At 38.4% G+C, this 12,417-nt stretch overlaps 1 protein-coding gene across 1 annotated transcript in view; it reads right to left on the bottom strand.

Annotated features, from left to right (window-relative positions):
* FHIT (fragile histidine triad diadenosine triphosphatase) overlaps positions 1 to 12,417 on the bottom strand; it is a 543,072-nt gene that overhangs the window by 395,953 nt on the left and 134,702 nt on the right. The window contains exon 3 of the mRNA XM_018068744.2: positions 4,657 to 4,778. Within this exon, the coding sequence (XP_017924233.2) occupies positions 4,657 to 4,778 (122 nt within the window). The remainder of the gene's footprint in view (positions 1 to 4,656; positions 4,779 to 12,417) is intronic.

The raw sequence follows: 12,417 nt of genomic DNA, 5'->3' as shown, positions 1-12,417 counted from the left end.
TATATTAAGAAACAAGATTAATCAAAAGGATTGTTTCTTTTGAACTGCAAAACTTCCAAGGAAAGCATTATGACAGTATTTGTGGCAGTCTCGAGTAGTACAGCAGTTCTGACAGCAGGTGACAGGGGAGCTCAGAGCCAGACAATCCTGCAGCAGAGCAGATGCTGCTCTCACATTGCCTGGCCCCGGCTCCCTCCCCACCCCAGGAGCAGAGCCAGAACAGTCACACTGCAGCTCGGGCTGGGAGAAGTCTTTGAAGGAGCATCTGGTTCAACTAATGTTTTCTCTACTCATTAATAAAAGGAACAAGCTGCAATAACTCACAGAACACCACAACTGTCTCGCGACAAATAATGACCATTAACTCCATATAGGGATGAAGTTGTCAGAAAACATCCCATGCTTTGGGTTTTTATATATGGTCCATTCCCACAACCAGAATACTTTCTGGTGGGGAAAAACTGGAATTCTATGAAAACAGCAATACTAAGTAGTCCAGTAGAATTCAGCATGTAACAGTTAAAGTGCCTTTTTTTGTTTCCTTTTTTCTTTTTTTAAATAGAAGAACCTTTTCATAATCAATCCCATTTGAAAAGCTGTGATAAAGTGTTTATTATAATTTATTATGAACACATATATGTGCCCTTAGTAAGGGAGCCAAGCTGGCCACCACAAATTTCTCTAAAATTACTTGGTCCCAATAACCCTCAGCTTGTTGTTCCCAGCTGGGAAGCCTGTTCCTTTTAATAACCAATTCAATAAACTGCTGAAAAATGCTTTGTATAATATAGTATTGCCATAGATCTGATGTTTGTCTCTGTCATTACATATTGCATTCAATCAATTTACAAATGTTGCTGTGTTCCTTTTGTGCTAGTTCTTCTTACGGCATCCTGAACACAAATCCAAAGATCAATACCTTGTCTGCTGAAAAAAAAATTGGACATAACAAATGAATAATTTTATTTATAATAAAAAGTCCTGGTCCCCAAATGGATTCTGCTAATGTTCAAATTCATTTTTCACGTTTAACACAAGATGAAAGCAAGTACCCTGCACAATGCCATGAGAAAGGCAGTGATAAAAAACAGTTCATATTTATTGAAGATGTGAGCAAAACCTTGTAAAGCTCTGGTGCAGGGAGAGGAAAATATCAATAAAATGGTAGGTCATTCACAAAGTGTTTGTTACCATGTTAAAGCAAAAAAGTCCATGTCAAAGAGGAGATGGAATTTGTTTAAAACAGCCACAGTTCTGTTCTGTGGAACTGTGGAAGCTCTGAACGAAATCATTCAAGAAGCCAAGCAGAAGCTCAGCTCATGCTGGTTACATGAGCTGATTCAGTTTGTCTTGGGCCTTTTGTGTGACAGGAACAATGCATTTGCTGACTATACACATCCCTACCCTGCTCCAGCTATTGAAGAGCTGCCTTCTCCAAAACAACCACATTGTTGTTCAACGGAGTCACAAATGACTTTTTTTTCACAATCACTCTCTGCAGAGTAGCAAGTTACAGAACTGAGAGGAAACAAGGACTCTACTTTTCATAAAAAAGGGTACTGGTACCTGAATATGGGTAAACATCCCAGCGAGCTTACAGAATAACCAGCTCACTTCCCCACCACTCCCACTTGCTGCCAAGATGTGCACTGCACACAGCACTCATGTTCCCAGTTAGACTCCTGGCTCCTTCAAAATGCACAGGCATTAGCAAAAAAAGTCATACAATTTCTGTACAAAACAGAAAACCCTCACAAAAGTACAGCCCAAAAAACAGTGTCTCATTGATCAAAACTGTCCCCAATCCCTGCTCTGAAATCAAACAAGTAGAAGGGGCAGGGGTTGAACTCCAGGGAAGAGCAGAGCAGTCACAGACCCCTCATTTTGTCATGGGAGTTGAGTGATGATGTCTTCAGTCAGACTGTGGTCACACACCTCTGAGCTTTAACCATTTCCCTATTAGGTGACAGCAAAGGACTGGATGTCCTGAGGGGAACACACACTAATCCTGCACACTCACCACATCTAGCTCTTCTCCATTTGGTTGAGACAAAAGAGGCGAATAAGTTTCCTCCTGTCAAGCACATGCCCATATTGTAGCCTACACACTGAATGTAATGTGAGATATCCCCTTACTCAAGGGATATCTTAAGATATCCCAGTTCCTTACTTAAGATCCCAATTCCTTTCTATTCAAGAATCTGCAATGATCACTGAAAGGGATCCCAACACAAACAGGGTCCTGAGTCCATGAACTCGTGTGCACCCATCAGGTCTAACGCAGGGCCAAATGAGGTGGCCCTGCCCAGGAACAGGAGAACTCTTCCCTTACCATAAATATTGTGTTCTTACTCTACCTACTTTTGGTTTCTGTTAGCACAGTTTGCCTCTGAAGTGTCAATCTAAATTCACAGGATTGGCAGCTGGAAATAACACCAAACCTTGCAATGTGTGAACTCAACCAGCCTGCTCAAATCACAAACACCAAACTCCACAAGACCATTCTGACGGAATTTTTATTTTAAAATATCACAGCCAATTCACAGCTCCAATCCTATGTTCTGTTTCAAGATGGAATTTCAACCTTACTAGTTAATTAAAGCCACCACCTGGAGTGAGCTGGCTTTCCAACTGATTTCCTTTGTCTCTCTAATTCACATACATTAATATTTTATTTTCTACTGAAAAAAAAAGAGAAAAAGAATGTCATATGTGTGCCAAAGACAAGGTAGATAAAATTATTGCAATAAAACAAAGAAAATACACTTGTTATTGCCAGGTCTCAAGATGAATGCTGCATTATACAGACATTTTAAAGGCTTACAACTGCAAATTGCTCTATTTTACATACTGTATTCTAGTCTTTGTATCAAGATCTCTAATTTTTTCATATTGTAATGAGAAAGGAAAAGTGTTAGGTTTTTATTACCTGAACATTTATTCAATGGAGAAACAAAGACTACATTATATATTGCAACACATAAGCTATTAAAACAATGTGACACTATAAAATACGCTGCAATACTCATTATGGGATAACAAAGCTAAACCCTGAGCAAATAAATGTATCTGCCAAAAGTCAGCAATAACTATACAACTAGAGTTTATAATCTTTAATTATTTAAGAAGGAGAGAAGCTTATAATAATTAAGTTTTATAGGCTCCTTAAATTGTCATTACTAGGTGCTCACAAAACTTTAAAACAAGTATCCTTCATCTGAAATACTCTATTCTTAACAACAGATGCAATTGCTCACTTAACTGATTAATTCAAAAACAAGTTTTCATATTATTTTTAAAACCTCCACATGAAGAAAAGGAAACATTTTATTTACTCTCTGATCCAGACAATGCATAAACCAACGTACTGCCCAGGCATTTCCGGGCTCTGCATCACACAGTGACTGATGTGATATTGTCTTTATACAGCTTTGAAAATGACACAGATTTATTATGACAAATCTGTAAATCACAATGATTTATGCCAGGTATTTCAGAAACTTGAAGTTCAGAAATACTGTTAATTTAATTCATTAAAATATACTGGTGAGACAGTAACACCTCTAACGTTTCTATCAAGTCTGTGCATCTTTGCCATGCATTTATAACCAAATAATCTGACTTCTGGTACACACAAACACCATTTAAAGCAGGTGGAGAGAAAAGTTCAATATTGAACAACTATAATCTATAGAAGTTGATAGGAGGAGAGGAAGGTTCCATCTCAGAAGAAATACATTTGTGACTTTAAAAAATATATTCAAGTTTACTAAACTCTAAATTATACATCAAATTATGAAAGAAACAACATAAAGCCACAGAACAAAAAGAAAACTTTCAATAAACTCCAGACAACTTTCTTCTTTTCCCAAAACACATTCAGGCATTGCCTGAGTTCCTACTAAAATTTTACCATGAACCTCTATAGGAAAAGTGATCCACCTTGATCATCTCTGAAAAATTGCACCTCCAGCCAATGAAAGCAGCACAAATTTTGGAGCAGTAGAGTTTTGACTGGAAAATAACACACCACACTACAAAATACCCTAAATAGGCTCATTTAGTATCAAGTTCCTATAAAGTTTCTAACCTGAGAATTTTACTTACAACGTGGGGCTTCACTTTTTCATCACAAAATGTGTGCACTATACAGACGGTTTATTTAATTCATTCCTACCTAAATTAATCAAAGCAATCTGTCCCCCCTCAAAAAAAAAAAAAAAAGAAAAAGAAAAAAAGTCTTCATAAAGGATCCTACTGCCACTTGACAAATGGTGTGCATTTAGCCAGGAGAAGCTGAGAATTCTCCATGAAAAAGTTCCCACATCTGAAAATAAGTGACATTATTAAAAGAGAAGCGGGATGTGTTATTTAGCATAATATGAAATTTAAACAGTACCACCTCAGATACACTTTAAAACACTTTCAGTAGCACCTGGTTGTTTATACATCTTCCGTGGTGAAAAGGTCAATAGAAATTTCACCTCGAAGGTCACAGTTGCTTAGCAACTGTTTTCAGCAGTTCTGCACCACTGATGAAGGATCTCACGTTCCCCTGCCTGCTTTCAGAGCGAGCCCGTGTCGCATCCTACCTGGCCTTCCGAGCACTCTGCACTCCTCCTGCTCTTGCCAAGAGCACAGCCACCCAAAGGATACGGCCTGGCACCACCGGCCTGCGGTTCACCAGAGTAAAGGACAGCTCAGTCTTCAGGAAGACCACGGAGGGTTTGATGAGGTGCTGCCCGAACCTCAGCATGATGGACGCCAACCTTCGGGGTCTGAAAGGCACAAGAGTGGAGATAATTAAGGGACTGACTCTGCCTTTCCAAACAACAGCAATAGGACAAACAAATTGTCCAGGCAGCTTCCAACAGAAAGTGCCTCCTGGGCTCATCAAGGCACTGGATGTCCTGGAATGGTTTGTTAGGGTTTTCCTAAAAGTATCGTTTCTTTGAAGGGGTGTTGGAAAAGGCTCCCGTCCACAGCAAAAATTTTACATATAATTTCTTAAACCCTTTTCTCACCTTCTTGGTAGGACTACAAAATTCTAAACAGAAATCGTAATTACTCCCTCCCGCTTTCGTTTCTCCTGCATTGTGTACAGCTGGATCATATGTTCTTGGAAAAGCACAAACAGGATTTCACATGCTTTTTGCCACAATGCAAATCAATGCACACAGGACTTACCAAATAGACCACATTTTCTAAATCAATCTCTCCACTAAATACCTCAACTGAAGAAACACCAGCAACCTAAGGAAAGTGTATTTATTCATTTTCCATCCACACATTCTAGCTTGAGCAACTGGAATGTGAAGATGATCACATTTTCTCTTACAGAAGCTCAAAGAACTCCATTTTCATTCACTAAAATTTTTTCTCCTCCTGATGAGAATGAAAATCCCTCTTAAATAGCTAAGGTACAATCCCAACAGTTTCTATTTTAGGTCTTTAAGCCCTAGAGTATTTAAAGTATTTAATGCAGTCAGAAATATCCAGGGTACTGCAGGGTAAAATATGAAGTAATGATGAATTTCCTGTGACAATACTTCAGACACATCGGAAGCATTACACTAACATTGCCCTGCTTGAACCAAGTGACTAATCAGGAAATTCAGTTTTATATGTTGCTCCAGATGGGGAAATCCACTGTGAGAGTCACGGAGGGTCTTTTGTAGCAGCTCTTTTCTTGAAGCTTGCTGTGTTCAGTAAAACCCAACCCTGGCTCTTAAGCTGAGATTTATTCTAATTTAACATCCCGCTCCTTTATCTGCTCCCATGAAGAAGTACACATAACAACCCTTCTAAGTGCACACACTTCGAAAGTGTCTTTGAGAAATATCTGTTCTTAGAAAGGAACTTCTGAATTTGTAGCTAACTGGTTCCACAGAAGAATTTAACTAAATTAAATTAAGGATAGCAGATGCATCTAGTCAGGCTTTACACCAGAAAAACATGTATAAATCTTAGTATAAGACACAGTAACAAATCAGATTACTACATTTCCAGGTAATAAACATTCTCTAAGCGGGCACCATGTCTTGTTTTATTTTTGAAAATCACAGATTAAAGGAAATGCTTGAGCAGACCACGGAAAAGTGGAGATTTTAACTACACCTGTTTCAAAGATCTGAAAAAGTTCTACAATTTTTTTCCCCATAAAGTCAACAGAAGATTAAGTGTCTGAGATGTGTCCCTTAGCATATATTAAACCTGAAACCTGACAACATACAAAAATCAAGTCTCTTTAGCAACTAAAAGAATTGCTTAGCAGAGGAAACACCTGCTATCTTGTGCTGATGCTTGAGAAAAATAACTATTAGGACCTTCAATCAATCTTCCTCATTTCTCTTAAGCAGCCCATCAGCAACCCCCCACGGGGGATTTGCATTCCAATTAAAACATTCAAGAATGTTTTTACCTGATACAAAAAAAAAGACATGGTTCTTTTTGCAATGAAGGTAATGTTTCTGATAAAGGAGCAAAACACATTCTATAGCCTGGACTACCATCCAGTGATGAAACTAAGCTGGTGTCTCCAGTAGCTGGAAAATCAAATATACCACCACACCTGCCCCTGCATCTGGCAACGCTATGGACAGAAATAAGAGTATTACCAATCATTTCTTATTCCGTCTTCCAAAACACTGATAAATAAAAACACTGTCCAGAGGCATGGAACAGACTTAAATACAGAACAAGGCTTTAAGAGAGGTTGAATTTAAAATCTGATGCTTTGAAATTTGATTTAAGGAGGGAGAGAACTTGAGATTTTGGTAATCACCAGGAGTTCTTTGGCTTTTTGCTGCCATAGGCAAAAAACAACAAACAGTAGCACAATAAGGTTGGTGACATCAGGTTGCCTAAAGCATGTACTCATCATACACCTACCACATGCATCTTCACTTATTTCACAGCCAATCTTGTTTAAAAAAGTTATAAAAAGTAGTAAAGTAAAAGCACTAATCTCATACCTCTCTAAGCAACAGTTTGAAGAATCACGTTACAGCCCAAGTGGGTTGATCTAGAACTAATAAACATTTTAAAATCTCATACATAGAATTAATGCCCATGTTAAAACCCTTTCTATTTGCTTACTACACAATAATGTACCTGAATAACATATTTCTCTCTCTTAATTCAGACTAAAGAAATACAGCATGTGTTTCAAGCAAATGTGTCACTTGCATTGGCCGTGCTGTGCAATGCTGCAGACTTCCCAGTGCTACTCTCTCCAATTCCTAGAAGGGGCTGTGGGAATTTTTTTCCTTAAACCATTATTTCTGATCTATTATACATTACTTCAGCTGTTTCCTGCCCCGGTGACGCTCTGTGTTTCTCTGTGAAGCGCGATGGTCTGCGCTGGGCACCGACACGAACGCTGCAAAACACCTCGGGAAAATAAGGGATGGGTACAACTGCAAAATCCACTGGAATATTCCAGAGTGCAGTGAAGCAGGAAAGGTTTTAGTCCTGTGAATTCCACCTGGTCGTTGATTGGATGGCCTGTAAACAAGCAGGAATCCACCCAGCACGGGGGCACTCAGGTCATGAGAGGCAAACAGTGTGTGCTCAAGGTTTCCCGGGGGATTGGAATCACTGCACTACATCTGTTCCTCCAGGGATCTCCACTTTTGCATAAAGAGAAGGTCAGTGCTGGATAAACCAGAAACTAAATATAATTGGTGAAAGATGTTTCTTCTTTAATGATAGTAGTCTTTCTAATCCCCAGTAATAAGGAGCACAATTACATAGTAATGTTAGAAAATAAAAGAAATCCATTTCTGATTAAATTTCAGCCCAGTTTAACACAGCTTCTATTCTGACTATTCAGATGAAAAGTGTATTTACTCTTCTTCATATTGCAGATATACATTACATTGCCTATTTCATCTGCCTCATTTTCCTAATTAAATTCCCTTCAAGCTGTGTTACTGCAGTTGTAGGTGGGAATACAGTATTAAAGGCTAACATAACAAGTAGACTAATTTTACAGCCACAACAGACCTCAAATCTATATAACTCATTCTAGAAAAAAATAGACACTGGAATTCTACATTACAAAATAAGAATGCTTAAATTAAGAAAAATCTTGAGATACACTGAAATATTTTCAATTATTATTATAGTCTTGTAAAATTTCAAAAGGCACATTGCATTTGCCCAGCCTATATAAATACTGCTCATATATTAAACATATTTTTGAGAGGAAATCTAAACTTGGTCTCAATTCTCCAAGTTTATTTGGTGTTGGAGGTCAGGGGCTCTGGTTTGTGCTTCAGCTTTTAAACACCCTAAGCTGGAGAATCATTGGTGTCAAACACACAGGGAGAACTCTGAATAGAAGTTCACCTAAATTCAGGTCCTTAAGACATCAAGATCAGTACCTGTTCGTTACATGTCATCTCTAGAATCAGAGACCTGGAAAACTGTTGGAAGTTGCTTTCTCTGTACTGATTATAAGGAATGATGGCACTAATTCTTTAAGGTTCTCTTCCTGCTGCCAGAGACCTCCCAACTGGATGCTTAATTGAGATGGTGCTGCTACTCCAAGGTGCCTCTTTATTTTACCACACAACTACTTGTCCTTAACAACAAGGTGTTGAGATCAGCACCTGCTGGGAACCAAGCTCGAGGCTTCTGCTGAGCAATCCCATGAGTGCAGTTCTAGGAAAGCTGCACATCTGGTTGTAGTGGGAGAAGACAAGATGGCAATGCAAAATGGGCTGCTAACTTAACATATGTGTATTAAAGGAAACCAATTACAACCCCATTAGCTCTCTGTGCTAATAGAAAGGACTATTTTAGAACAATCCCAGGAGTATTCTTAAATTTTAAAGTTTGTTGTTTTACCACATCAGCGTCATCTGCTCATTAATTTTGACGTTCCTAATTCTGCTACTCAATTTCAAGATAAAAACACTGCAAATTTATGTGGCAAAATAAAAACAACTTACTATTTTTTTTTAAGGTCTTAAAAATTTGGGTGTTTTTCTTAAATTCAACAAGATAAGACAACTTATGTCACACATTCTAGTTAAGAGAACAAAGTACCTCTACAGTAAAGGATGTTTATGGTTGACTTGAGATTTTTCAATCCCATTTTCTAGGTTGCCCTTTATCCTACAAAACTATATCCTTATATGAATCTTTGGCACTATTTCCTCTCAAAGGTTTGATTATGGGAAAGTTATATTCCTACTTAGACATCTGAATCCTGCACCATGTTCAAGAAGTAATGAACAATGAAGACCTGCCCTATGTGCTACCTCCCCCCTCATCATGACTTATAATTTGTAATTTCTTCCCTCCCATCACTGCCACTTTGTGAGGATGAAATCCACTCAAGTCAGAATGTTACTTATTTGACTCAAGCACATGAATGTCCTTGTTGCTAGCAGCCATGATTTGACATTTTGATCAAAGAATTCCTAAAAACACTAACAAAAGGAAATTATTTTATTCTAAAATCACCTATTTTTTCTAATAACCCTTTGTCCCTAGAGCAGCTTTTTATCTCAGCATCCTTCAACCCCACCCTCACACAACATTCAGTTGCATATTTTGTGTTCTTCCAGTTCCAGAAAATGGCCCCTAATAAAAAACCCCTCTCCTTCTCAGTGAGCCAAAACATCACATGCTACTGCTATTCCTGTTCAGAAAAAGCCAAGAAGAATCACAAAGCTAGAAAAGGTGCTCAAGTATCTCTGACAGCCATAGCCTAGATTCTCTGCATGGGGATGGTATTTAATGCTCTAGACAAGGCTGAAGGGAAAAGCTTGTGTGGATTATTTTCCATTTCCACCACCCACAGAAGCTGCTGAACAGAAAGCCCATTAAATATGATGCATGCAACCAATCCTGGGGTGTTGACAAGGACCAATTTCTCCCATCACAGGCAGATTATGATGGACTCGAATCCACTACACGTGGCTTCCCCTGCTTAATCTAGCAGGGAAGGAAACATCAAAATTATTACTGTTTAAATATATGGCCATTTTCTTAGCATGGTCAATCTAGTTAAATTATCTACACTTAAAATGAAAATAGCCTGAGGTCTGTTACATACTACCTAAGCACCTGAGCGTGGATGATGCCAAGGGCCATCCATTTGCAATCCCACAACCTGCCTCCCCTTGCAGCTCTATTCCCCCTCACCTGACCTGCAGCAGCATTTCACAGCACCTCTCAGGCAGGATTTTCCATTCTGCTCTCTCCCACTTTTGCCTGGAAGCCTTGATGTTGCTGTTACAGGATGTTTTCATAGGGCACGACCGTGACCACCATGAGAATTGTCCCTTCCCCTGCAGGTTTGTAGCTGTTGGGTTCCACCAGTGATTTATTTTAAAAGTAAACTTTGCACTTTTTTTTTTTTCAAAATTGCTTCTCCTCAAGCTTGTCTACTGCACCTGCTAGGATAACGTGTGGGTGCACACTGACATATGTATGTAAGTTTGTCCTCAGTTTCCTATTTCCAAGTTGTCTGGTCCATCATTGTCATGATATTTACAGTCTTCAAACAAACAAACAAACCCCCCAACAAACAAACCAAAAATAAAACTAACTTAAAAAACCAAAACCGGCCTTCCCTCTGCTCCCAAGATACCCAAAACCCCCTTAAAACCAACTCAAACTTCAGACACTGAGATCTTTGTTCACCAAGAAGGATGCAGACACCTAAAAGCAAGTGAACCACTTTGCAGCAACACTGTAAAGCAATCACAACATTGACAAGTTAATCAACAAATGCAGAATCAAGCTAGACATCAAAAGCTATATACCATCCATAATACATGGAGAGGGCATAAATATTTTTAAATGACATAGAAGTACTTGTCAAATCCATTTCTATAGCAAGCATTTTGGAATACAAATTAGGCCAACTTGTTTCTTTCTTACAATTCAGGTAAAGAGTGCAAAGTTATAAACAATAAATGAAAAGGTTTGTACAGGCAAAAGAACTGTATAATACATTAAACTCAGAGAAGAATGAGAGTTTAGAAGAGCCATGAAAGTGCTAAACATGCTCTGCATTCTTCAAGTGTCCACATGTACACTGTGTTCCTTAGAAGATGACTCAAACACCATTTAACCATGCTGCAAAAATAATTCTGGCAGTGGAAGCTCTTGTTTGCCTCTGTGCCTCTGTGCTCAGGTAACAGCTCAACTTCTCCACACATTTCCAAAATTTACACATAATTTTTTTTTCTGTTTTGACACACCAGCTAGACCTATAACTTTGCTTTCTTAAAAAAACTTTTATGATGACTAACATGAAATAAAATTGCTGTCTTGCATTATATTGCAGTTGGTTTATGTCCAGCTTATGCCAGAATGCATGAACTCAACACACCACAATATTACAGAAGTTATCTTTAATACAGAATCCCAATCCCAAGATTTGATCAAGAGCTTCTCCCAATCTTCTCTGCTAGACACCTGTGCCTGTTTTTCCTCATACCAGCAAAGATCATCTAAGATTACAACATCTCCTTCTATTGTTATCCAACAAAACGACAGGAATCCAAAGAAAAGTCTGATAACTAAGAACAACTCAGAATCCATGTCCTACATCCGTGATTTTAAGCAGGATGTTTTACCAAATGGGACACAATCAATAGGTCCACCTCCTCAATGACTTCTACTGAGAGAGCAGAGTATGCACAAGCACACATAAGCAATAAAATAAATGATGTTCACAGATCTTTCTCCAGTGTTAGGAAAAAAAAAAAATGAAAGAAAACAAAGAAACACACATTATACTTTAATTTTTTTTAATAACTTGCATGCACCACAGCTATTACCCTGATGCATGGAGCACTCAGGGGTTTGGATTTGCCTCTGCAAGTCATTCTGATGAACGAGACCTTTAGTGCTGTAATAACTGCTGTGAGTAATGGAACAACCAATGGCTTTCATTAAGAAGGAACACTGAATAATGTATTACCAAAACTAAGATCAAGGGGAAATACATTTTTATTAAGGAAAAATATTAATATCCGTCATGTCATTTTTTAAAGCAGAAAGGTGAAAGGCAGAAAAGGAAAAAAAATTAGGAAAATGCTCCACAGTATGCAGTAAATGGCAGAAATTATACTGTGAAAATCCTTCTTTTCTAGTGTGGCTACCTAGGGCTACATTACATGCTACAGGAGCAATAAAAAAATGTGACATCTCTTGAGATATATAAGTGTAAGGAAAACTCTACCCCAGCAAAAGGAGAGATGGGGGAGGAAGGTCGCTATAGAGACCAACACACTGCACATTGAAACACTTGAGCTTAAGCTCATTTCTTTTGAGGTTACAAACTAAGAGAGCTGACATGATGGAACAACTAGGAATGTTCTTTTGCTGTACCCTTCAGTGGAAAAAAAGTTGGCTTTAAAAATGGGGAGCAAAGAAAAAGCTGTCGTGTTT

This window comes from Manacus vitellinus, unplaced genomic scaffold (genome assembly GCF_001715985.3).
Source record: "Manacus vitellinus isolate BGI_N305 unplaced genomic scaffold, ASM171598v3 scaffold_14_pilon, whole genome shotgun sequence".
Taxonomy (NCBI): Eukaryota; Metazoa; Chordata; class Aves; order Passeriformes; family Pipridae; genus Manacus; species Manacus vitellinus.
The sequence above is the reverse complement of the archived record's forward strand: the minus strand, read 5'-3'. Positions and strand labels throughout refer to the sequence as shown.